General features: G+C 45.5%; 1 protein-coding gene across 2 annotated transcripts; it reads right to left on the minus strand.

The window, feature by feature from the left end:
• Nucleotides 1-1,906: 1,906 nt before the first annotated feature.
• arhgef40 (Rho guanine nucleotide exchange factor (GEF) 40) lies at nucleotides 1,907-25,490 on the minus strand. 2 transcript variants are annotated; one of them, XM_054800876.1, is made up of 26 exons: nucleotides 18,446-25,490; nucleotides 14,646-14,735; nucleotides 14,421-14,528; nucleotides 12,580-12,865; nucleotides 11,475-12,507; nucleotides 11,162-11,397; nucleotides 10,921-11,091; nucleotides 10,722-10,836; nucleotides 10,547-10,640; nucleotides 10,390-10,476; nucleotides 8,202-8,318; nucleotides 7,992-8,090; nucleotides 7,785-7,936; nucleotides 7,333-7,471; nucleotides 7,146-7,265; nucleotides 6,490-6,681; nucleotides 5,934-6,416; nucleotides 5,484-5,860; nucleotides 5,078-5,327; nucleotides 4,895-4,984; nucleotides 4,174-4,380; nucleotides 3,830-4,009; nucleotides 3,574-3,754; nucleotides 3,354-3,467; nucleotides 2,801-2,910; nucleotides 1,907-2,709 (listed from the first exon to the last, which is right to left on the minus strand). In XM_054800876.1, the coding sequence occupies exons 1-26, from the start codon at nucleotides 18,446-18,448 to the stop codon at nucleotides 2,683-2,685; spliced, it is 5,061 nt and encodes a 1,686-aa protein (XP_054656851.1). In that variant the 5' UTR covers nucleotides 18,449-25,490; the 3' UTR covers nucleotides 1,907-2,682. The 2 variants fall into 2 exon arrangements, with proteins under 2 accessions (XP_054656851.1, XP_054656852.1); XM_054800877.1 differs by lacking the exons at nucleotides 1,907-2,709; nucleotides 2,801-2,910; nucleotides 3,354-3,467; nucleotides 3,574-3,754 and having other exon boundaries at nucleotides 3,862-4,009; nucleotides 4,108-4,380.
• Nucleotides 25,491-26,884: the final 1,394 nt, after the last annotated feature.

A 26,884-nucleotide genomic window follows, 5' to 3' on the forward strand; every position in this document is an offset into this window, starting at 1 on the left:
CGCCTGTGATGGTTTGATTGTTTGCTCCGCCGCAGTAGAAATGCACCAATTAATATGCAGAGAGAGCATGAGACACACACACACACACACACACACACACAAACAACAAAAACAGCCACGAGGGAGGGAGATGAGGGGTGAGGAGGGGAGAGTGATGGAGAGAGGGGCAGGGGAGATTGCAGACATGAGCGAGGGGATGAAATGAAAGATGGGGGAAAGTGTGTGACGAGGGGATATGGGGTGAGAATGTGGGTGGGGGGTGGGGTGGGGGGCATATTCAGAGAGAAATCAATGGAAGGGAGGAGGGATTGATTTAGGGGTGAGGAAGAGGAGGAGGAGGAGTGATATGTGGCTACGGCGGCTGTCCTTTTTGTCGCAGTGTCAGTGTATTGATACTGTAATACACTCCAACCACACACACACACACACACACACACATATATCACCCCCCCCCCCCCAACAATGCTACCGTGACAACGGCTGTCACGGCGACGCCTACTGGCACAATGCTGCCACAATACTGAGGGCACTGAAGCATCGCACTCAGAGAGAGAGTGGATGGATGGATGGGAGGAGAAGGAAGCAGGGGTGGAGAAATATGGAGGGATAATGTTACACAGAAACACATTTGATGGCTTTTAGAGATTCTGTGGAACAATTTAAGGTGAACACACATGTATGACGATTTGACCCAACATGACCCGTCCCTTGGAATCATAATCTGGAGTCACCATGTGTAAACACTCGGACAGACACTTAGAATTCTGGCCTGGAAAAAACAACACAAGAAAGATTATCACGGTCTGAATTAGTGTGCATCATTATTGATATAAATTGTATATATTATACGAAGTAGAATTGCCAGTACTCTTTGGCAGAGGTCAGGCTCTGCATGGTTTGAAAGCTGCAAATGAAAAGGTATTTCAGGAGGGGATTTTTGCAGTGATTGTTGGTGTCAAAGCAAAAATAAAAAGGTTTACTCTGTTTAAATGTCTGCAGCATAAGATGACCCCCCCCCCCCAGCTTGATGGGAGGTTTACAAAATCAACGCTTGGCTGGCTCCCTGTAAGTCATTTTAATGCCTGATAGCCAGCCTCATACAGTGTCTGTGTATGATGTATGGTTGCCTGGCTGAGCCCTCCCCCACCCTAACCCTTCCTAATATGATGTAAAAAGCTAATCACATGCAAATGTCTGTTGTCCCGGTAACCAGGCCTGAAAAATCCCTTTGATGTCTCCCCCCCGACTCATTCTCTTCACGTTCTCTTTGTTTGCCACAGTCAACATCCCCCCCCCCCATTTTCCTCCTCGCCTCGCCCGCTCCCGCCGATCTCTCACTCTCTCTCGGCCCTCGCCATTCCAGAGTGGGAGGTGAAGAGGGTTGGGGGGGCGGTGAGGGAAAAAAAAAAGTTCCACTTTTTGTGTCTCTGCCTTTCTATGAGCAGCTCGCTCTTTTCTTCCTCTCTGCCCTCCACTGAGCCTCCCTGTCTGTCGCTCATTTCCCATCATTCCCACCTCCTGTCCCTTGCTCCCCCCGGCTCTGCCCCTTCCTGTCGCCCCCCCCCACTCCTCCCTTCAGGCTTTTATCTCTCATTCCTCTCTCACACACACACACACCCAGTCCAGCCTCTCTCCTTTGGAGAATTTGATCCGTGCAACTATTTGATATGGTGCTGCATGTATCAAATGGCTGAGGGCAAGGGAGGCCTGCATGGAACAGCAGGCTGTTCCGTGGTGTCTCCCCTCCCTCTGAAGATGCAACAATTAATCCATTAGTCAATTCTCTTTTTTTTTTTTTTAATAAATGCCACACATCTGGTGTTGGATTTAGCCAGAAGTCCTGATTGGATCTTCTCCTATGATCATGGGATCACACACACACAAAACCCCCAGAAAGGTGTCAAACTTGCGTCCAGTTTTTATTAAACAAGGAGATGATTGCTCCAACGTTCCGTCCTGTAAACCGAGTAAAGTGGCTTGCAATGCCGTACAAGAATGAAGCATCCTGAAGGAGACAATCTATGCAGTTACATCTAAAATAATATTAAACAAAGTCTCCATCACATGGAGGCACATACACAAAATGTACTTGCCTTTGGCATGCAGAATATATGAACATACTATTACATCAGGTCACTTTACATCATACGTCTCATGACAAGGCAAATGAGTGCATGTGTATACAGTTACACCTGGACAGTCACTCGGCGTGACCTTAAGGTATGGATGGATGGCGCTGCACACCGCTTCCTGTTTACTGTCAGATGCCTGGGTCATGTGATGCAGGCAGTTCAGAGTGAGTGGTTTGTTTGGCCTGGTGGGGGCGCAGCGGGTCACACAATGGCCGCTTTGTGCGAATCAAGTTGGTGTCATTGACTCTGCCAGCCATGCAGATTGGCATATCCAAGATGGCGGCCCGCCGAGACACCGCTGGCACTTGTCACGCTTTAATAGGCGAGATGTAGCTTTTCTTCATATCATAGACCACAGACAGCAAGGGGGGGAACTTCTGAGTTGCAAAAAGGTTTTCCTTTCAGTCCAGTTTAGCTTGTGTGTCCACTTTCGGAGGGAATGTAACATGTAAACATTTGTTCTTGACATTTAATGCTTTTTCTCCCCAGCTGCCACTTGAGTAAGTAACCAAAGTACCAGTTCCAGTACTTACTCATCGTGTATTTACAGCTACACTGCAGTAGAGGGTGACTGACTCTGGTGAGGAAAAACAAACAGTGTGATTGTACATCATCACAACTGTGAGTAAAGCTGTTATTATGTGTATGTTCAATATAAAATAATTCACCTGAGAGCAGCCTGTCGATCCAGAGCTCCTCCTGGGGTCTCTCCCTGACCCCGGGGACCCCCCTTCCTTGTGGCTCCCGATGGAGGAGGAGTCGGAGCAGCTGCTGTGCACTACGGTGTGAGAGAAAGTTAGCAGAAGCATTTTGGTGAGACATTTGAGACAGACAAAGAGACTCTGAGGGCATTTTAGTTACTAGCCTCCATCCCACAGGACTGTTAAAATGAGCTACAATGAGACACCTGGTGGTCATAATGCACATTACACTGGCCTACAACCTTCCATTTTATGAGCCGATGATTTTGGAACTACGCAAAACCTTGTTTTTCATGTTGTTCCCAGCAACTTTCCGGTCCTGGAAGTCAGGAAAACCTCCCTGCTCCTCCTCAGAAGTCCCGGCGTGACAAAAAAAAGGCCAGAAAGCCGCACGTCTCTGAGACATCGACTTTTGTCAAAATTTACAAGCCTTACGCAAACTCTATTTTCCATTTTACTTTCGCGGCACACTTCTAAGTCATGAAAGTAGCGGAATAAATGTCAGACAAAAAGCACCCACCTCTGTCACTGAGGCTGCAGGCAGAGTCCAACTCTGGCGATGTTTGACTTCCGCTGGCATCCAGCAGCAGCTTGCTAGACACGCCCACACACAGTGACTCCTTCAGACACAACTCTGACAGCACACAAGTCAACACATTCAATATTTTTACAGAGCAACCCCAAACTCTGAGGCCATTTTGGTCATTTTAGTTAGGATCTGTCACAGGGTCATGGTTCACCTGTGTTGTTGATGGCATGCGTCCACACCAGGTGAGCGATGTCCTGGGTCCACATCTTGCGCTCATCTCCGTCCCGAGCCTGCAGTGTGACGCAGTCCCGAAGGCGGGGAGCCTGTCGTACCCAAACTTCAAACTTGACGCCCTCCTCGCCCACACTCTGCGTCAGGCCCATGTCTGCCGTCTGCAAAGAGGACGCGGGCATGATGATGTCACACGCTGGTGGACCTGGTGGCAGATCTTTTCTCTCTTGACGCACCTTCATGCAGTGTTTGTAGCTGTAGGCGCAGCGTCCCGGCCCGGCGCTCTTGTGTTTGGTGAAGATGATTGCATGCTGGTACAGGAAGACCCTCCTCACGCCAACGCGCTTCCTGCGGGTGCCGCCACACACCATCAGCTCACCCTGACGCACCAATTCGCCGCGCTCTGCTATGGTAATCTTGACAAACACACACATGACAACACATCAGGACGCATATTGTTGCTATTATGTTCTCTTGAAATGTTTTGTCTTTATGATTAAAATGTTCCATCTACATGCTCGTGTTTTTTCCTTGCTAAGCAAAGAGGTGGGACATCCTAAAGTGGGACAGGCGCTCTCACTGGACACCCGACGATGAGGTCACTGGCCCTGAGGTCCTCGCCGTGCCGTTGGGCATGCCTCAGGATAGAAAGGGCTGAGTCTGAGGCCGGGTTGATACCTCCCAGCTCCTCGAGGGCCTCGCAGTACTGCTCCAGTCTTTGAGTGGGGGCCTGCAAGCAGTGAGGGAAGGACAGAGGCGAGAGGGGGGAGGCGGCAGGGAGTTTGGACTGTGCCAGGGTGGAAATGAGGGGGGCGCGTCAGACAAAGTGGATGAGATAAGAAAACAATTGTCTTTTACTTAATTTTTAACCAAAATTATGCATTTTTAAAACATAGATGGCTCTCTCTTCATTTGAATGCCATCCTGTATTTAAATACACATTGTCTTTCATGCCATTATTGCATCATTTCTGAATTCATCCTCAAAGAGCATGCATTAAATAATACCGCCTCCTGGTGGCAGTTTGATGGAATTGCTCGCCGCATCCCCGAGTGTGTGTAGCACCGTGAGTAATCCCAACATGCCGCATTCTTTTTTAGCAGCTTTCTCGCCATAATCCACCTTAATTGGCTTTCCTCGTGTACATTTAACATGTAATCAGCTTTCCCGTGAACAGTTCATTTCTGCTCTATTTCATTTTAATAGGCCAATGAATGTGTGACAACTTCGAAATAAGATTTACTATAAGGTTTTTGAGAAGCGTCAGTAAAAGTACAAAATGTCGCTTCAAGATAACTCACTTTAAAAAAGTCAGCAGCTTGTGTGACCAGCGTGGAGTCCAGTTCAGGTTTGGTCCGGATGTACTGGGAATACTGCAGAAACTGCTCCCGCTGTGACAAACACAAAGAAAATCCAAAGAAAATACTGTATGTGTTAAGAGAAAATGGACGCATGGTGTGACACTCTCTGAGCCCTCTACTTACATATTTATTGAAACAGTCCTGTTGCAACAAGCTTTGCACGAGAGCGTCCTCCATGGCGGGGAGCAGGTACTGCGAGTGAAAGCTGCTCAGGCCGGCCCAGTTGGGGAAGAGGACATCCGCTTTCCCCTTGATGGAGGCCGGCGTGTCTGAGAGATCCAGCAGGGGAAGGTAGGTCTCCTCTACCCCCCTGAGGACGGCCATGTACTGTCGCTCGCTGCTCAGCATCCTGCACCAGAGCAGGTAAAGCTTGCTGCATGGGGATGGGGGTGGTGGGAGTGAGAGAAAAGATAAGTGGGTGCAGAGATCAAATGACAAGTAATGATGAAGAGATGAGCTTGTGAAACACTCAAACGCACGTACATACACATGCTCACGCACACACACAAAGAAAATTCAGTAAAAACACCTCTGGGCCGTCGATCCTGCCCGTTCAGTCCCCATTTCCCTGTCAGTCCTGCCCAACAGGACATGTTGCCGTGGAGACCCAGTGTGGTCCACCACCTCCTTGCTGCTGACCTCCACTCCTCTGATCAACACCCCACCTCCTGCTCCAGCGGTGCCACCCCATCCTGGCATGGCTGTGGCCATGCTGGTGATAATGACCGGGTCCGCTAGTGCCCGTCGCCCCAGCCAAGACATGGGGGAGGTACGGACCGCGCCACCTGTCTGGCAATCGGCAGGTTTTGGAGTGGTGGCACCTCTGCGAGGGGCCAGGAGGGCCTGAAGGTCAAAACTGGGGTGTCTTTTCCTCGGGGGCTTGGGAGGAAGGGGTACTTCTGTAGGCTAAGAGGAGATGGACTTGATTAAAAATATGGTGCCGCTGTAGAACCAGAAGAACCAAATTAAATGTGCTCACACTCTTCTTTGCTGGATTTAGAAGATTCTGTAGGAATTTCCCTCCTGCTGGCTCTTTTTTGTTTCCTCTCTCATCTCCAATCTTCAGTGTAGAGCAAGTCTGCGGCCTAAATAGAGATGCCAGCGATCCCCAGGACTGCAAACCAACCTCTCCTCCTCCAGCTCCCAGTCCCCAGTCCCCCTCTCCCTCTGGGCCCAACACATCCCACAGGTGGCTTGCTGTGGGTGGCTTGGGCTTAACCTGGCCATGATTTTGGGCTCGCTCAGACTGGAGGAAGCGTGGTTTCACTTGCGCTACAGTCCGCTGGTAGCGCTCCATCGTCTGGGTCCAGAGATCCAGCAGTGCCCCCCCACCCAGCTCGATGGCCAACGACTGGGCATCCTGGAAGCGGGACGGCGGAATGGGAGGGAGGGAAGCCAGAGGGCAGAGGGGAGAGGAGGAAGACGGGGAGGTGGAGGACACTTCATCGCACCACTGGGTGGCCTGAAATGAAATGTTAAAGCTTCGGGTCAAAGCATCCTGTATTTGTAGCAAGGAGTGTGCTGCATCGGCTGACCTCCGTCAGAGTGGAGAGCAGCCTCTGCGTGTTGTCCAACGTGGTCCAGCAGTCGGACAGACAGTGGGACATGTCTCGCAGACGTTCCCTGACCGGAGGAAGTTGGATCTGGATGTCATTCAGGCCGACCCAGTCCAACTCAGACCAAGTCTCCAATTCACTGAGCACTGACAACGTCCGACTGTGCAGCTCCTGCAGGATTTAGTGCCGTCAGGTATTTCTGTACATTACCACTAGGTGGAGTCAAAGTAATCCATCCATCCATTTTCTATGCCTCTCATCCTCATTAGGGTCGCGGGTATGCTGGAGCCTATCCCAGCTGACTTTGGGCGAGAGGCGGGGTACACCCTGGGCTGGTCGCCAGCCAATCGCAGGGCACATATAGACAAACAACCATTCACACCGGACTACCCCGAGAAAACGCACAGGGAGAACATGCAAGCTTCACACAGAGATGCCCAACGGAGATTTAAATGAAGATCTTCCAGATCTCCTGACTGTGTGGCCAACACGCTAACCACTCTGCCAGCGTGCAATCAGTGAAAGTAGTTGACATTTCATTTCTGAATGGCTGTGTGGTATTGAAACGTAACATAAAATATATTTAAAATAAAATAAAATATAAAATAACATAAAATTCTGAAATCAGCACTCACGTTTGCTGTTTCCCGGAACGTTTTGAACTTCTGCTGCTTGAGCGAAAGCCTGCTGAGAGAAAGAGGAGGCTCCTTGTAGTCGTCCAGCTGCGCCTGGACTTGCTCAATCTCCTGGTCACACTGGGATTGAAATCACGAGGATATTAGCAAACATGAACGCATCTTCTGCATGTTCTTTCATACTCACCTTTTTCAGCTGATCCACCAGGCTGGCGAGTCGTCCCAGCGCGTCCAGTTTGTGACCCCTCTGGTTGGACAGTTGCACCAGTCGATGGAGAGCGTCGTCCACGCTGTCGTACAGTTTGGAGGTTGCCGCGAGCGCTGCCCTTCAGGGAGCAAAGACATCGCATTTTAATGAGTGTGAGTTCCAGTTTTGCAACTACTCTTATCACATTATTCTTGTTTAATCGGCCAAAACTTGAGGATTTGTGGCTTGGATACAAAAACCAGCACAAACAAAACAGTCTTCTCCAGCAGCTGGTTTTCATTATTTGTCCAGAAAACAAACAACTTTGTTCCCAGTCTGGAAGTCATCAACAAATCCAAGCAACAATGGAATGTTGTATAACTGCGCATTAAGATAATGATAGATCTTTAATTACCGAGTCGAGAACATTCCAAACTGTAGGCCTCTGTTACCTGCAATCTGGCGACTTTCTTGCAAGACCAGTTGCGCTATTGGTCAATCCTGCCAGCCAGGCCCCGCCCTTTTTCTGTAGCTCAGTCAAGTGCTGATCAGCAAGAACGCTTGTCATGAGGCGGCGGTGCTTGTCAATGCTTGCAGGAACATCCTAAGGAACCAACAGTTACCGTCTCCGTTTGACACATTGACACCCTCACACTCACCTTGATGTTGGTCAGCATTGGCTCGGTGTCCATTGACTGCAGTGCATCTCCGAGCAGGAGGAGGGCGCTCTCGCAGCGCTCAGTGAGGCTTTCCAAGCTCTGAAAGGATTGCAGATTCTTGGGTGAGTCAAGATCTGTCAAAAAGGTGACCATTCCCTGCTTATTTTCCTCTTAAAGGAAAATTAATGGAGAGGAAAAAGTGTTTCTCACCAGTCTAAAGGACAGCCAGTCTGAGTGGCAGTGGCTGAAGTCCCCCCCCATCTCTGTGGGCAGCTGTTGCCTGTCTACAAACTGCTGAAGGACCCCCGTTCCTCGCACCACGTGGACCTGGAACAGGAAAAGGATGCAGCCTCATGCCAGGAATGCAGTCTGGAGCATGTGGCAAAAGGCTCCACTGAAGTTCAATAAGCGTATATACTTTATGTGCTAACACAATTACGGGTTGCCACTTGACGCATCAAGACGCAACAATCAGAGCCAGCCAAAGCAAACTAAGACCAGAATAACCTGGCCAAACTTTCTATTAAATAGGACTGGGTAAAAAGAATCAATTAAATATACTATGGAATGATTTCATTTCAATTTGCAATATCGATTCATAGGGCATGTCGCCCCTGTGGATGAACGTTGTTTCTTGAACTTTTTTCCTTTTATGATGGGCTATCTCAGTAATAACTTTTTCCAAAATCTCAATTTTAATGAGTTCCGGCATTTTCACTCTTGACTTCACTTGACCTCTAGCTACAAATACGCTTGTTTGACCCCCATCTGCTTGAGCCTGTGATGACTGCAACCGGACATGACGTCACATGCAACCCAGCAATCACTTCATGTTCTGTTGTTAAATAAGGTTTAAAAACATGAGATAATGTCGCAAAAAGCTCCACGGACTTCCAGCAACCCGGTGTGTGTGCATTAGCACTGCTGTGAAAGGCGAGATGTGGACCAAACTTGATTAGTGGGTGTCCAAGTCATGATGGACATAGTGCTAAGAAGACAGAGCAAGAGCTAAAGACAGCGACGGAGCAAACTCTTCCATTGTTTGGTAACACTTCGCCTTCCTGGGTGAGATACGTAAATCAGGGGGGTCCAAAGTGTGGCCGGCGGGCTATTTGCGGACAACGGCTCGGTTTTTTATCGTGCTGTGGCACACTGTAAAAATAAAATAAACAATAAAACAGCAAACATTTTAAAGTAGAGAAAACAATAATGTAATAAGAAAAAGCTGAAATGTTGATAGTAATATTAAGATCACAAAGATTTGTCTTTAAATATACGTATGTTTTATTTAGCCTTTTAAAAACTACATGCACATGTGTCATGGCCAATTATGCAGCCCATCACCACAAATAGATTGCCGTCCTGTGGGAAATGCTTTCACTTTCTAATTTCAGAATTGCACTTTTGAGACTGGAGACAATTTTGTTTACAGTTAAACTGTCCAACTTACAAGTTAGCACTTAACCTCTGCTGTTTATGGTGAAGAGAAAAATGATCGATTCAGGAAACTGGCCATGACACATAGCCCTACTGTTAAAGGAAAACTGCAATTTTTGGGATTTTTGCCCATCATCCACAATCCTTATATGAGACATGAGCACACATGTATTTATCTTTTCTGTGCGTTCTAAAGATATAAAAACAGATAAAAAAGAGACAGCTCATTAGTGCATGTAATGGGACACACCTATGCCGCCTACAAAGACCGCTATTAAAACACCTCCGAAAACCTCCAACAAAGTTTTATTTTTTTATATACATGCTGTGACCATGTAGTAACAGATACATTCATGATAACATGTAATACTTACAGTATTTTGTCATATTTTGGTCCATTTAAGCATTACCGGAACTTCCTTCCTGGGTGCAATGATTCCACATAGCAACATAGAAATGAATGCCTACACCTAGCATTAACTTTTCCAAACTCATAAATAAAAACACAGCAGCAGCTCCAGTATGTAGCTTTATTCTTGTGAGCGTGTTGTGACGCGCTGCGAGCGAGTGTATGGTGAAGCTAGTCGCTAGCCAGCTTGTTGCTAGCCGATGTAGCAAGGTGTTAATATGCCAGTAACGTAGTTCAATCGATGTAACAATGTTAACAATAACAATGTTGCTGTAGCTTGGTTAATGCACGTCACATTGTATGCAAATGGACGTCCTTGGTGCTTTTTGGAGTTTTTTTCAGAAGGCTTTGTAGGTGGAATATGTGTTTCCCATTACGTGCAGTCTTAGCTTTGTCTTTTTATCTGTTTTTATATCTTTACAACACGCAGTAAAGAGTGAGACATACTGTATGTGTTCATGTCTCACATCAGGATTGTGGATGATGGGCAAAATCCCCCCCAAAAAGTGCAGTTTTCCTTTTCGACAAATTTGTACCAATGGGGCTGCTCACCTCTGTTCCCTCCAGGTTGTAAGATACAGTCTCCTGCTCTTCCTCCACCAAAATCAGCAAAGAACCGAGACCATCAGGAACCAGCCGCTGCAACGCACATATCGTATACAGCAAGCTACTCCATGCAAACATTCGCTACACCTTCGCTGTCTCTCACCTGGAATAATCTTATTGCAGAGAGAGAGTGCGAAGTTGGCAGCAGGCGTCTGCTATCCATCAACACCGTCACACCTTTTTCTTTGGCTTCAGGCCTGATCATGGCAGATGGAGGGAAGTGGGTATCAGAGTCAGATCCTCTATGTTAAGTCACTCAAATGCAAGTGTGAGGTTACCGCGTTATCCTGTGGTAGCAAGCCAGGATCCGGGCCATCTCCTCGTTGTTGGAATCCTGCCTGGACGTATCCGTCTCTGCAATGATGAGCGCACGTCCCAACCTGTCCACCGTACCTATGGTCAGTCAGGATGTGGTAGCTTTAAAGATGAAGGTGTTTAATCAATCAATCAATCAAGAGTAGAATTTCTGGAAAATACCCATCATCCTCAGCCGTCCTGACTCCAGGAGCTCTGCATCCAGTTCCCGAAGCAAAGGATGCTCCTCACACGCGACACCGTTGAGTTTGTTGCCTGAGGCCCCCTCGCCATTGGAGTGGTTGAAGGTGGCTGACTGGCCTTTGCAAACAGGCAAAGATGGAGATGCAGCCACTGTTGTGAGATAAAAAAGGAAAATTCACTCATTCCGGGTTCTCTTTGGAAATGTAGTTTTTCATCCAACCTGCACTGCTGTTCTCCGAGCCAACATTAGCCAAAATGCATTCTCCGTCAGATGTTATAGCGTGTCCCAATGGTTCCGAAAGGCATTCCTCTGTTACAGGCTGGTGGGTTGAGCCACAGCAGGTGGAGGTGAAGCTGGGATGAGGGGTAGCTTTTCCCTGTAGTTTGGAGCCCTTCTGAGCAGCACGGCCACCAGACCTAGCCCGTCCCTTGGCGCCCCTTCCTCTCCTCTTCCTCCTTGAGATGAAGCAGAAGGCACTTCGATGAGGTACTAAAAACTTACAGTAAGGTTTTGCTTTGTGTATAAGCAATACCTTGGAGCTCTGAATCCTGAAGCTTTGACTTCCTTTCCTTTTGAAGACTCTTTATTCTTTTTACTTTCATCCCTTGTTTTCTGTGCTTTGTTAGCATTAGCTGTGATGGTACAGGATGCAAATCCAGTGAATGATAAATCTGGTGCATCCGATGTTGGCGTTGCCGCATCGCTATCTCCACCAAGTGGTTTATCTGTATCCTCAAACACAGAGTCTGAATGGGAGCCCTGGTCCGAGCATCCCTCTATAACATGTCCGACTTTGGGGTTAACAGAGTCAAGGAATTCTTTGCATGGCTGCGTAATCTCATTCATCTCTCGCTCGCCACCAACTCCAGGCCGTCTCTCTCTAAATGGGCCATCAAATCTTCCCTCAGTGTCTCTTTTTGTTTTATCACCGTCATCATCGTCATCCTGGGCAGACGAGGAGTAAGACCGTCTTGCTTCTGTGTTTCCTGGTGGAGGCAGAGGCAGTCCTACATGCTCCTTGCGGGTGGTTAAGTCTAATTTGGTTCCGGAAATCCCTCGAAAGCTGCCAAATTCATCCATTCGTCCATACCCCACAAGTTTTCCCCGCCGGATTTTAAAGGCCCTACCCCTCTTGCAAAGAGGCAAAGTCTTGGTTTTGCATATTGAATGCATCTCCAGGTACCTGTGCCTTTGGTCTACACCTCCATCTGGCCCCCCTCTTGGCTCCAGCAGCTCCACATAGTCACCATCCAGTTCAGGGTGTCTCACTGTCCTCCCAAGCCCGTCTTCACTGCGCCTCCGCTGGGGCCTTACAGCCTCTGAGTCCAACCCATCCGGCGGTAAGACGTTCTCTTCCTCCTCATCCCAGGACCAGGAATCGAGCTCCCCGGAAGAAGAGCCACCCCACCCCCCAGTGCTGCTCCCACCCTCACTGGGTAGTCGTTGGGACAGGCCAGGTTCCTCAGATGGGTCATGGATGAATTTGGGGTAGACCACCTCTTTCCATGGAAGGCGCACCACACCATCACAAGTGCTCACCAAGCAGGTGTCAAGACCGCCGCCAACTACAGAGAGAAGAAACAAGGTGCGCTCAGCATAAGCCACATGCTAAGCCATATGGCTTGTCCGAGCTTTACCTTCCCTCTTGTGGCCACGTTCTTTGTTGATGCAGTGCAGCCACTCACTGGTGAACACAAGGGGGTGTTGAGACTCGGGCACCAGGATTTCCTGGACAGTGCGGCCCCCCGGGGCCAGACATTTCAGGGCAAGGCGGGGACAGCGTGTGGAGAAGGGCACCACCTGCAGGTAGAAGTCATTGCAGCGCAGGAGCCTCCAGTCTAGTGTGGAGAGCTGGACCACCACTTTCTCACCAAGACACAACGGCCAGCCGGAGTGGAGGAAGAGGCAACCCAGGTACTGAGACTGGGGGGAGTAGAACAAGAGGGGATAGAAAGTCTTAAAATCCAGTCAACTAGAAAGAAGACTCATAGTTTGATCTCTCAAACATGTCATGTCGGGTTCATGATACAGAGGAACCTTGGTTAGCATCATTAATACGTCCCAGAAGGTCCAAAACGGACCCTAACTGAATACATTTTTCCCATAAGAAATATTGTAAATCCAATTAGCCTGTTCCAGAAAGCCAAAAATGTTAACACAAAACATGTTTTCATAGATTTACATGGGGAAAACAATTTGAAACGCATATAAATATATATCAATGATGAGTGAAAGGGATAAATGAACATTTAACATTCGTTTTACCTTTATTAAAGACGTGATTCTTGACAAAGCTGTTCCCAAAAACACAATGTGGCAGCAAAATAAACACCGTACTCTTCAACACCAACTTGAGACAGTTTGCCATGAGTTGTTTTTTTTACTTCAATTGTGTTTGTGACCTCAATAACCCAAAATGGAGCCAAAGAAAGTTGCAAGTGCCAGCATTTTGATAACGTGACAAACACTATTGAATTCAAGAAATAACTCATGACAAAAAGCAAGATGAAGCGACTGATCTTGCTGCCACATGTTGTCTTTGGGAACAGTCATGTCTTCAATGAAAGTAAAAGTAACCTTCAATGTGCATTTATCACTTTCCTTCATTATTTACATGCATTTACAATTGTTTTATGCATGTAAAACTATAATGAGTAAACTATAAAGATGTGTTTTGTGTTAACATTTTCGAGTGACAACCGCTGATGACATCATAGACGGATGACATAGCTGACTTCCTCTTCTGTGTTTTGTTAGCACGATTAGGATGCTAACAAGCACATTTGTATAAAAATACATTAAAAACACAATTGGACTCACACAGTGTATTAATAGCGTAATTAATTGTACGCTAACCAGAAAAAGTACGCAAACCAAATCAAAATGTTTCGTGTAAATTTTAAACGTTAACTGAAAAACACGCTAACCGGGGCAGACGCTAACCGAGGTTTCACTGTATTTAAGTTCGCCATCCTGTCTCCCTCTAGTGGCCGTTCTAATTTTTGCACGCCTGGAGTCTGTCGTTCTAACGCTGGTGACTTTTGCCCTCCAAATGTTTGTGAGTCAGTCGACATTCTGTAGCTCCACTGTGTCCTCCTGTAGCTCCTTCCCTCCTCCCACATCTTTCCTAAGCGCTTGTCCCCCCCGCCCCCCAATCCTCAAAGAGCCCACTATAGTCTGCAACTAGAGTATCTTCTATTTTGCAGGCAGGCTAGGTTGTGAATGAATCCCATGCTACCAGTCGCTCACTCTCACTACAGTAAAAGGTCAAGGTCTCTCTCGCTGTCTCTCTTTTCCTTCTCGCTCACATCTGGAAGGAATTAATGTCATGACTCACCGTCTAACTGCAGCTCAGCAACAAGGAAAAACAAAACTTTGCGAGTGCATGCGTGTGCATTGCAGAGACTTAACGGTACAGTATAATGAGCTAGCGCTGTGTTGTGAAGTGATGAACTTATTTATTCTCCGACAGACTCACACAGGCATGTTGCTGCAGCTTGTGCAGGAGGTGTTTGGCAGGGACAAAGTAGTCCAGGAGGTAGCGCAGGCTGTCGTGCTGGTAGGTGGACTCCAGCACGGAGAAGACCTGGGAAACCACATGGAGGGACATAATGACGACAGAGCATCAGCTGGATGAATGATGTCATGTGTCCAACAGCTGTGTGTGTGTGTGTGTGTGTGTGTGTGTGTATGAGAGATGTACCTGTGAGAGGAGAGGAGGTGCTGTACTTTCAAAGGGAGGGTAAAGAGACGAGAGCGCCCCCTGCACGCAGTCCTCCATGGCCTCTGATGCCTGATTCGGACAAGAGATGTTGAATCAAGTTTGTGTTCTACACACACACACACACATACACACACACTCTCTCCTCTTGACTTCCTGTCTAACGTTCTGGGGAGTGTCAAACATTTCCCTCTGAGGACACACACACACGCACACAAGCTTTTCCCAACTTTCTCCAACACCCACCCAAACACCAGACAATTCCCCCTCCCCAACTTCCTCCACTTATGTTTTCCTCCCTTCAACTTGCCTTGTTTCACCTCCACCCGTGTCATCTGACAACAATTACGGGGGATTTTCTCTCCCGCTGTTGCCACATTGAGATGAATAAGTACAAGCAGCATTGCACGGAAAGCTACATTTGGGACATATTCTCACTGGTTCTGTGTTGGTAACGTTGGCTGGTCATTCACATATTTAAAGAATGGAATGTGGCACACAGGAAGTGGAATTATGCTCTCCTGGAAGCCAAACATCCACGTGAAAACAGTGTTGCTTTAATGTGTAAACAAGATAACTTAGGTGCTTAGGACACCTTTCGTGTGAAACTTGTAATACACTAAAAAAAAAAAAAAAAAAGACTCTGTATTCCCACGGTATGGTCCCAGGCCGCTGGTTTATTTTCTGATCTGTTGATGTACTGTTAGTTTGATTGCAAAATATAATAAAAAATGTAGGGCCTTTCTAGTTAATACATCTCAGTCTTTCCACACACAACAATTGTGTGTATTCAATTTGTAGTGTAGAGTATTGACTAGAGGCGAGGTGCAGCTCCGGTGGAGAAGTGGCGAGTTGGTGTGATGTGTCTCAAGGTTGCTGTAGTAACGCATGATTTGGGTTTGTCAACTTTGAGGTGGAATTGTGTATTTCTTCTCCTGAGTAGCTCTTAACTTGGAGAGCAAGAGCAGCTGGACTCTTTGGTTGTGCTCTCATCTTTCCTAAGAAAGTGCAGCGGACGACTTCCCACCACAAACATGAAGCCAGGAGACAACAACTGCTGAATACAAGGTCCCGTGGAGAGACACAAAAGCAGACAAACAAGACAAAGAGGACCGACAGGTCAGACAGAAAGATCTAGACAGAATGTGTTTTGTGAGACAGATGGAGGAGGTGGAGAAACGAATCAGTGGGAGAGAAGGATGGGAAAATTGAGTGTGCGTGATGAGAAGCAGATGTGAGGAGCGTCCACAGACTTGAGGACAGCTATGGACCCCGAGAAGCTCTGCAGGGAGAAATGAGAATGAATGCCACAGAGGAGGGACACAGTAGACAAAAGGGAAAGAAGAATTCCGGCCTGTGAATTACTGTCATGTGTACAAAGTGGACTTCCAGCTGCCTCTCGCTGTGGCCTTGTGCCATGCATCATGGGATATGACATCATAGATGCATTTTCAGGATGTGACCCCTCATGAGGCGTGACTGTCAATGTCATGTCAGCTCTTGGTTGTCTTCAACAACTGTCTAGTATACACACCAGGACACTCGGGTCTCTGGAAAAGACTCAGGTCTTTGGAAGGGGCTATTTAATGTGAGGAAACCAGTTAGCACAAGCGCCAACTGGAGCAGGGGTGGCCATTACGTCGATCGCGAGCTACCGGTATATCGCCAAGGTAGTTTGGGTCGATCGTGTAAATGTCACTTTGTAGTTGTCATATGACATCAGTCAGCTGACATTAAGCTCCCCTACTGATTCGCGCTGGCTCCCCCGCAGCGTTTCAAGCTACACACGAAGATGCAACTTTCATCTTTATTATTGTGATTATGTCTGTGTAGGCTCTCAGTCGTACAGGAGTTGTCCCTCGAGGAAAAGGCTTCTTGAGATGACGCCTCAAGAAGCCTATTGTGATTATGGATGAAGTAACTGGGCGGTAAGATGTCTATAGCTATAACAAAAGTTATCTGTTCGCTTGTAGCGGCCTGTTACGTAGAAAAAAAGTGTATTGTTTACTGGCTTTGCTTGGCGTCATGAACTCTACTACAGAAATCAGTGTTTTCTACACGTTCGCTTCTTAAACTATTATTTCATGATGAAATAAAAAATGTGCCCATTGGTGAAACCTTTTTAATATGTTGCCTTGCCTTCGGCTGCATTGTCTTTTGCATAATCATTTTTAATTCTTGTCTATCGGTAATGTTAGATAGCAAATGCTAACTGAATGTAATACATGAACTGTGTGCCCTCATGAACGTTACATAGCTAATGTGACTGACATATTACCAGTACTCAGGTTATGTACACAACTATTTAGGAGTTATGTGTAATTATCTTTATTGCCATATTGAAGTGAATTATGTTAGCAACTACTTTGACTACCTGTAAAATTTGAGAATGTAAATGTGAAATACTAATCATTAATATTTACAATAGACTTTCAGAGTTTACTGGGTACATTTTGTATATGTTAAATGTTTTATAGAAAGAGGTAGATCACTTTGACTTGTACTTGCATGCTGAGAAAGTGCGTGCACTCCTGATATACATGTACAGTATAACGTACATAAATACCTACTCATATTTTTTAAATAAATATAGTAAATATATATACTTTCTATATTTATAGTAGTAGGTACTGTAGATCTTTGGGACTTGGTCATTTTAAAAGCAGCTCGCAGGCTAAAAAAGTGTGAGCACCTCTGAACTAAAGCAAGAGTCTGCCTACGAAAGACCTGGTACCTGACTTTGACGTTGAAGCGGGAAACCAGAAGAAAGGCAGGTGGTACTGGGTGAGTCAACCATTTGCAGCCATGTTTTAACAATTTTTGTGCATAGTTTTCTTTGAATCTTCCTCAGCACTACTACGTTAGTATGATGCTATCAGTCCAAACTAAGGATTCCCTCACAGGCACTGAGGAACGTCTCAACAAAGACAGGAAGTGTCGTTAACGAGAGATTCCAGTGATTGGCAACTTAGTCAGCTGTGTGGCTCATTTTGCATCAATACTACGCTTTTCCCCTTTGGATCATAATGTTCCCACCTCCATGACTGCAGAGAACACAGACAGCCTTCTATTCACAGGAACATGTGCAGGCTGTGACAATGTGTGTGTGTGTGTGTGTGTGCACAACTGCAAGCATCTTGTGTTCAATTAGCGGCCATGTTTTTCCTCAGCCCGCTTGTGCAAACAAACCACTTCCTGGCTCGGCAAATCGACATGTTCAGATTTGACGTTTTCCATCCAAAGTTTTCCACAGCTGAGATGAGATGACGCTGCACGTGTTTACCGCCCTCAAGTCCGAAACCCTGGCCTTTTTTTCCCTCCCGCTCTCTCGCTCTCTCTCTCTCTCTCTCTCTCTCTCTCTCTCTCTCAGGTCCAATGTGGAAAATGCGGCATCACCGAAAACCGCCGCGGCTGAAAATAACGAGCAGGCCTCGACTGTGCCTCCCCAGGCGTTCTGCTTTTTCACTTCCTGGCTCGGGCCAAACTGCTCCACCCTGCACAACGCACTTTTTGTTGTTTCCTCCATCCACTCAAGGATCCAGTGTCAGCCTGAGTCGCCACCACCTCGATGGCGCCTCAAGAGGCCAAGGATGGCAAAGCAACATGCAGACGTCCACAGAGCTAAAAGTCAAATAGCACAGCTCCACTTTTGAGAACCATTCTAAAAGTTCAGTTAGGGTTAATGAAACAAGGTGAAAAAGCTTCTCATCATATCAGATCAAATTTGCATACTTGCTGAGTCAGAAATTCTCCTCCTCCTGTTGGCTAAAAAAAAAACTTACCATGACTGAGACAGGAATCAAACTCAATCCACAGCTGTCTTCCTGGACTCACTTCCTCTCGGCATCTCCGTAGTCACACTTTGTTCCCTTCAACCTTTAATCACCCATGTTACCCCGCCATCATCAACATCATCCCCTCTCAGAGCGACTCAGGCTCCTTCTCCGCACACTCATTGCTGGATTTCCCAGGCTAGGAATGTCCAAGCTGCATATTCCTCACTCCCACAAACCTCCCAACTCTCCTCCCCCACTTTTCATCCAACAAGAACGCTGCAGTCTCTCTTTACACTCAAACCTTCCATTCTTGGCCCTAGAGGGAGCTAAACGAATAGACACGGGTGAGGCAGTTTCATTGCCAATAGCAATGTGTTTTCACTGGGTGTGGGGGTTAGTGGTTGGAGCAGTGCAAGGTAAGGGGTTAATTTTATTTTCAACATGCATACATTGGAATACACCACGTTACAATTCATAGTTCCATATGTGCAAAATGTAGTAGTAGTAGTAGAAGGAAGAAGCAAAGCTTATTTAATCCTACTCCCTTTCCGTTTCATATCAATTGCTAATACATTTGTTTGTGCACTTCCTGTATTCAACATGTGCCATTTACCAATGTTGAAATAGAAACCACATTGAAACACCATGATAAGACAGTATCACAAGGTGTTACAAAAGGTTGTGATATATTGATAACTTATGTAACATATCGATAGTAAATAATACATATATAATAAATAGTGATGAAAAGTTAATAGTTGACGGAACCATAGTTTGTTGTTGACCACAAACAAGTAGTCCTAAGAAATGAGAAATAAGTAGTAATAGCAAGGGTGGTTAGACATAGCATTGTATGTACACAGTGGTTCAGGACTCTTCTTCCTTGTACTTTGTAAACATCAACAGCTTGTACTGTTTCTTGAAATGGCTCACTTTAGTGCATTGTTTATCAATATTTCTCCTCTCTTGTTGAGAAGAATTGTATAACATTGTTGGGTAGCAGATTGTTTGCTTTATGCATAATTTTAGCTGTTGGGAGGTTTACCAGATCAGCAAATTTTATTATCCAAACTGACCTTTTTTTGTAGCACAGTTAGTGAGTGGAGTGTACTTTTATAGTTATTTCCCCATATCTCCACACAATAAGTTAGATATGGTAAAACCAGAGAACAATAGAGAGCATATTTCTATATTTCTTCACGTAAGAACTTATGTTGGTTATTATCAAGAAATCCATGGAAGTTGCTAGATATCAGCTCTTAAATTAAACTATTATGAGCTATACAGTATTTTTTTTTACCATCATTATATTTGACCAAACAAATGTACCTTTAGTTGTACCAGACATTAAAATGGATCAATAAACTGAAGAAACAAGGGTGGTCTAATCATTTTTTCCATGACTGTATTACTTCCTGTTTGCCAAGTAGCTTTTTACCCAGCTCAAAGCTGGCCCTCTGATTTCATACCGGTGGTCTTGTCAAGTTTGTTTGTGTGTTTATTATTATTCATGTTGCTGTTTTTTTAATAATCTTTTGTTATCACTCAATTAAATGTAGTATATATGTGTCAACAGAACCAGGTACACAGCCCAATCACCACCATTGCCACAGCTTTATGACTGTCGAGCTCTCTTTTTTCCCCCTCCCCGATCTTTTTAGACTTTTTATTCTCTCTGCTTGCCCCAATATACATATACAAAGGATCAGATTTTCTAATGCAAATGCCTACTGTCAATGTGCTACACCACTGTACTCGCAGATTGCTGTGGCCCAAGCATGCATACCGTCACCATTGTCACCTGTAGCACCAGTTTGCTTTGTTTTTTTTCATTTGTTTGTTTGTTTTAATGAAAGTTAAGATACACTGTATGGGAAATTTATTGTTAACTATTTAAACGGGACAGTGTCCTGTATTAGCGGGTCATCTCGTTGGTCAAGAGTTTGCAAAGATACCGGAAAACAAAAACCGACAACAAAAAAAGGGGTGGCAGTGTTTCACAGATCTTGGACACGGCCAAAACGGTACACCTATACGAGAAGCAACCTTAATACTTAGAGGGGAAAAAAAAGAAAAAGATACAAAAATACAGATTCCAATGAAAAAAGGAAAATATGTGGCTAGAAAGAGTGCCCTGCATACTGCCTACAAAGCGCAGTGCGTTGTTTGCTGGCGCACGTTTTCTGTAGCCCATGGTAGACTGTTTGACAACAAACAACATGCTTCCATTGGTGGGCACATAAACTTGATAGACGACAAAACCAGGGGAACCCTTGACTGGTTTGTTGGCCACCAGGCATATGGTATGTAAAAACATGAATGAAAAGAGAATGACAGAATGATTATTTAAACCCTTTGGTTTAAATATGGGAAAGTGCAAAGAATGTCAGCATTATAAGACCAAGGTTACACACACATTCACGATTCAGCACTCACGGCTCCACTAATTTTGGACTTGGTTTCTGACAGGGGCCCACAGGTCGTGTCCCATGTCTGGAAGGCTTTTTTTAAGGGGCTCGGTGCTTCTGTCAGTCTGTCTTCAGGTCATCATCCTCAGACCAACTGCCAGACGGAGCAGGCCAATCAGGACTTGGAAACTGTGTCTGCCACCGACCTTCTTCCTGGTCCTCCTACCTCCCCTTAGGTTGAATAAGCCCTCATATAGGACACACATAGCTGTCATATCAAGCACTATGTGGTCCATGTATCAGAAGAAATATCATGGTGACTTCCTCAATGGACAGTTGTCCATCTGGTCCAGCTGACCTGGGCCACATTGTTCATTTGTCATAAGCAGTCTCCAAATGTGAGAATTTGGCTCTACATCCAACCGGCCTCACAACTACAGACCACATGAAACCACACCAGCTCAGGACCTCCACACCCAGCATCTTCACCTCCAAGATGTCTTGAGACCAGTCACCCAAACAGCTGCTGCAACAATCAATTTGAAAAACCAAAGAATTTCTGCACAAAGTGTCAAAAATCGCATCTTCATGCTTGTCATCCTCATCAGGGTCTCGACCTGAGTGCAGTATGCCATTTTAACTGACTTGAGTGGGCAAATGCTCACATTCGATGGAGTCTGGCCCTTTGGAGAGAAGCTCTCTGCAGGGGTGAATCCTGGTTTTCACTGTACAGGGGAGATGGCGGTCATGTGGTGAACAGTTTGCAGATGTCAACGTTGTGGATTGAGTGGGCCATGGTGGCAAGGGGGTTATGTTATGGACAATGAACACAGGTGAATGAATCCAGGACCATCATCTCATGTTGCAGCATGATAATGCACAGCCCCATGTTGCAAGGATCTGTACACAACTCTGCAAAGCCATTGTAACCCGCCTGGTTCACACTGCCCGCGCCAGGGTTGGAACACAGGACGTTCGGAATGGGAGACGAGAGTGCTGACGGTTGGGCCAAAAACCAGGACTGTCAACCTAGCTTTCAGTGCAGCTCTTAAGGCAGAGGGAATGAGGGTTTACCAACGTACACTTGCCGCACTGGCTGGCATCCCCAAACTCACCTCCTCAAACCTCACCCCTATCCGGGTTGCAGCAGCAATGTAAACCACCTATTTCGCACTGCCCGCACCGATACCTTGCCACACACTCACCCGCAAAGTGTCAGTGCCGCGTGCTGTCACAAGCCTCAGACCACTCATAAAGGGAAGAACAACCCGAAGAAGATGATGAAGATCAAGGAGAACAGGTAAGGCTCCATACAGGCTAAAGGTAAGGCTACATAATGGAGCTCCTGCCACTGCTGCTGTGTTTTTATTTTTGAGTTTGGAAAAGTTAATGCTAGGTGTAGGCACTCGTTTCTATGTTGCTATGTGAAATCAATGCGCCCAGGAAGGAAGTTGTGGTAATGCTTGAAAGGACCAAAATACAATTCCAGGAAGTAAAGGTTCCTGGCCATTTGGTGGAAAAGGGGCTATAGATGGCTTCCTTCACTCCCCTTTCAAACCACCTATCCTCTCTATCCAAGATTTTAGTATATGGGGGGTCGTGATAGCAAAATCAATATTTTAGTCATCTTTTTTTTTTTTAACAAGTTTTGTCTAAAGCAGTGCTTCTCAAATAGTGGGGCAGACCTGCTAACATGTACAAATGTATTGTACTCAACATGCAACATTGACTCTTGAATACGCTTGTATTTTGCTGCATTTTCCTATTTTCAGTTTTGAGTTCAGTCTGTACAGTACAGATAAATATATAGATATCAGTTTCTCAATAGGATTTGAAATCAGGGGGAGGGCGTGCGTGAAAACATTTCTGTCCACTGGGGGGGGGGGCATGAGAGAAAATAATTGAGAACCACTGGTCTAAAGTAACAGTCCTCATATGACTGACACTATATCTATTCCACTGTCCCTGCAGTTGGTCAGGGTAGGCCAGCCAGGCGTATATCCTGGTGGTGCCTGGTTTCTTTTTCTCATCGCACTCTCCAGTAGACAGAAACTTTGTAGGTCCTCTGCTTGATTTGTGCCTTTTCAAAGCTTTGAAAATTAAATAGACAAAAAAACAACTTGGTTTCTGTGGACAATATTTATTGATAGAAAAATCACCAAAACAACAACACCATCACTTCATAACCAACAGACAAATGGACTTCAGACTTTCAGATTTAGACAGATATCGCCTGGCAAACAATCTGTAACAACGCATTTATGATGTCATCCAACTCTTAACATACAGCTTATTCAATACAAAGTACTGCAGCTAATCATACAAGCGTATTGAGGGGTCAAAATGGATGCCGAGTACCAACATGTTGGCAGGTCTGCACTAATAAGTGCACCCTGTCTCTCACGCACGATTTCATACCCTAGCTCCTGTCTATTTTGTTTTGTCTTATTTTGTTGGTTTGTGGCTTTTGTTTGCTCTCAAATTCCCTTTTGTCCCACACTGTTTTGTACCTTTGTGCATAAATATTAATTTCTTTTTTACAGTACAGTCAAACTTGTCTATAGCGGCCACTAGAGGGAGTTTGCAAAAGTGGCCGCTATAGACAGGTGGCCTCTATAAACAGGTTGGCATCCAGTTTGAATGTTGACTAGTAGAGGAATAAAAAAGAAAAAAAAGGGAAAAAATAATAATAATGTTGACCAGTAGAGGGCACTGCGGACTGCGGATAAAAGTTGTACAGCACTACTATGCTTGTTATTATCATGGTTCATGGTTTTAATTCATCCTGAACATGCATATGAGTCAAACAGCAGCACATCACATAGTACAATTCACAATTTTGCATGTCCAAAAAGGAGTAGGAAGAAGCAAAGCTTATTTAATCCTACCCCTCATCAGTTTCACATCAGTTGCAATACATTTATTCACCTCTTGTTCTTCCAAGTGTACTTTGTAGGTCTACATGACAAAGTAGTGCAATCATAGCCAAGGTTTTTACTTACTAAAAGAAAGCTAGAGGCTTAATAATAACTGATAGAATATATCCACGACCCACAGAACAAAGCTGTGCTAGTAATGTCTTACGCTTGTTTTTAATATTTATTGAGTGTCATTACAGCTTTCGTTCATCGGGAAGTGACGGGAAGTGACGGGAAGTGACGGTGGGCGTCCCGAGCAGGAGAGCTAGGCTCAGTGCTAGCTGTGAGTTTCGAGAGAGTTGGGAAGTGTGTTTATGTTGGCGTGGATGTAAAGTCCTGTAGTGTTCTCCGCTGTTAATAAAGCCATTAAAGTGCATCGGTGACGTGAGTCTCTCCTTCCCCACAACAAGCAGCATTACAGTATTGACACACATTGTGCACAATGACTCACACCAGGAAATAAACGGTGTCACTTCTTACAGGCATTGCCTGGACAGCTATGTAGTGGGGCTTGTTTAACCTTTGCCTTGTGGGCAAGCAGGAAGGAGAGACAATGCTGAGAGATGTGTGTGTGTGTGTGTGTTCTGAGCTGCTGTCTGGTGGCCGCGTTCAATAAATAAAGGTGGCAGAAGCAACAGTATAAGTTTCCTTCTTTGCTTCGGAGCTGAATAACACTGACAAGTTAACAGACTAGTAGCGAACGGAAAAGAAGACGGCTTTTTTGTGTCGAATACAGAAGATGAGGACTTTGATGGATTTGTGGATGAGGATTGATGAAAAATAACGTGAGTACATTCTAAAATACTTCAATTACGTACAACCGAACTCAGTTTTTCTCCCGCATGCATGCTAGCATATGTTTTTTTTTTTTTATTGTAGCGTTGCTGGGAGCACGTCCTGTTCCCAGCCTAATTTGCGGTAATGTTTTGGTGCAAATGCTCTTAAAGTTACATGTTTGACCAGGAAATAGCAAGCTCAAAAGAAGACGGCTTTTTTATGTGGAACAACTGACAGTTTGTGTGGATCTTGTGAATGATTGTGACTGAGCTAGGACTCAGTAATTAAAGTCTACACACGACGGCTTCATTGATTGAAAAACCAAACTTTTTCGTGCATGAAGCTTCTACTTGAGTTGGTATTTTGGCTGCTATATGCAGTCAGATATTGACCAAGGGAGACAAAATGGGTGGCCGCGTTGGACAGGTGACTGCTATACACAGGGTCTATAACGTAAATTTGCTGCGGGGGATTTTTCAGTGGCTGCTATAGGAAGGTGGCCCTTCTATAAAGGTGGCCGCTAAGACAGGTTTGACTGTATTTGTTTGGACTCCTCTTTAATGAACCTCATTATTTTTGTGGGTCAGCAAACCACTGAGAACTATGATGTCACTCAGCTGTTAAGAAGTCCAGAAAAGATACAATAAATTACAAACCCATTTTATAAAACATGTAAGTTTATTAATTGATTATATCTTTATAGATACAGTACTGTGTATTTCTTTATTTAAAAAAACATTGAGTAGGGGTTACCTAATATTTGATTTGTTTGGACTTAAGGGAAACTAATCATTTGCGTCATATTTGTTCCAAAAAAATATTTCACTGGATAAAGTAGATTTAAAAGGCTGGAGTGAGAGGACACCATGTGAGAAACATTAAAATAATTAGAACTTAGAGTGATGTTATGAGTGGAAGGAGTGGGGTGTGATTGTGCACTGACACATGGTGGCTCCTCAGAGCGCAAGCACAGCTAGACCACCCATAGTGATCAGTAGAGCTGGATGGGAGGAGGAAAGAAAGTCACATAACCAATAGTAAGACTAGTGTAAAAAAACAAACACCAGATAATGAGCTGAGCTCACCTTGTGTCAGTGACAGCTGTAGGCTGGTAGCGCGGCTACTTGTGGTGTCGGCCGTGGTGCCGACAGGGACAGCAGCGGGCGGGCGGACGGTGGGATTTGAGACGAGCACATTGGTGACCGTGGTGTTCGGTTCTGCCAGGTTCACAACATTGGTCCTCAACCTCGGTGTGGGGGCTTCAAGCTCACCAGTAGCTGCAGGTGTGTGGCAAACAGAACATCAGCATTTCATTTTTACTAATTACAGTATAATGTGCGTCACTTCATGTCTGCCCTTATGTTGTCTTACTGCTGTTGTATGATCCGACGGAGACGGACAGTGAGAAAGAAGGTGCTCTAGTGCTTTGACGCCTCTTGCGTACGGTGGTTGATGACAAATCAGAGAAACTGACACTGAACGTACACTGGATCTTTCCCTCAGAGACGCTGCCCCTCACAGAGCCCACTGGAAGCTGCAGCGATGTACCAGAGGAACCACTCGTTCATTTCTGCCTCTTTAGATGGAACGAGTCATATGCACTTGCGCAAAATGTGCAAGGTCAGTCAGTGCAACTCACCGATGTTAGACTCAGCTCGCCATCAACAAGAAACGCTCCAAAGAACTGGACCTCACTGTTGTTGTTTGCACAGATGTAGGTGGTGTCATTACTTTCCTGTAGTGGACAAATACAAGACGTGCTGATGTTGAAACACACTCTGGATCTTCTCTGAGTGAGCCAAAAGAGGTGACCTACCAATCTGCCTTCAGAAGCCAATGTGCAAGCCAAGTAGCCATCAGACTCCCCTGAGAGGTCAAACTCAAAGGTATCACCATCAGTCAGTTCTACTGAAACGAAAAAACATGATTCCTCCTCCGCTGGGTTACAATCAGAAGGCTCAGCTGCACACAGCTGCTCAGTGACACAGCCTTCATCAGAGATGACCTCCTGACAAGACGAGACCAAAAGTCAAAATGGTGATTATTATTGGGTGATTATTACAACATGAGATGTTTCTATTACATATTCTATATTCTATTCACCAATCACACACCTCCAAGATGTCTACTGCTACTTCTTCATCATCTTCTTCTTCTTCTTCTTCTTCGGGTTCAGGTTCTGGTTCTTCTTCTTCGGGTTCAGGTTCTGGTTCTGGTTCTTCGGGTTCAGGTTCAGGTTCTGGTTCTTCGGGTTCAGGTTCAGGTTCTGGTTCTTCTTCTTCTTCGGGTTCAGGTTCTGGTTCTTCTTCTTCGGGTTCGGGTTCAGGTTCTTCTTCTTCGGG

This window comes from Dunckerocampus dactyliophorus, chromosome 15, assembly GCF_027744805.1.
Source record: "Dunckerocampus dactyliophorus isolate RoL2022-P2 chromosome 15, RoL_Ddac_1.1, whole genome shotgun sequence".
Classification (NCBI taxonomy): Eukaryota; Metazoa; Chordata; class Actinopteri; order Syngnathiformes; family Syngnathidae; genus Dunckerocampus; species Dunckerocampus dactyliophorus.

What these genes read in the sequence shown, in the direction of transcription:
- arhgef40 (XM_054800876.1), bottom strand. An exon ending in ACTGGCTGTCCTTTAGACTG is followed by an intron (nt 8,091 to 8,201) that starts GTGAGAAACACT and finishes CAATCCTTTCAG; the next exon opens with AGCTTGGAAAGCCTCACTGA. An exon ending in TAAATCCAGCAAAGAAGAGT is followed by an intron (nt 5,861 to 5,933) that starts GTGAGCACATTT and finishes ATCTCCTCTTAG; the next exon opens with CCTACAGAAGTACCCCTTCC.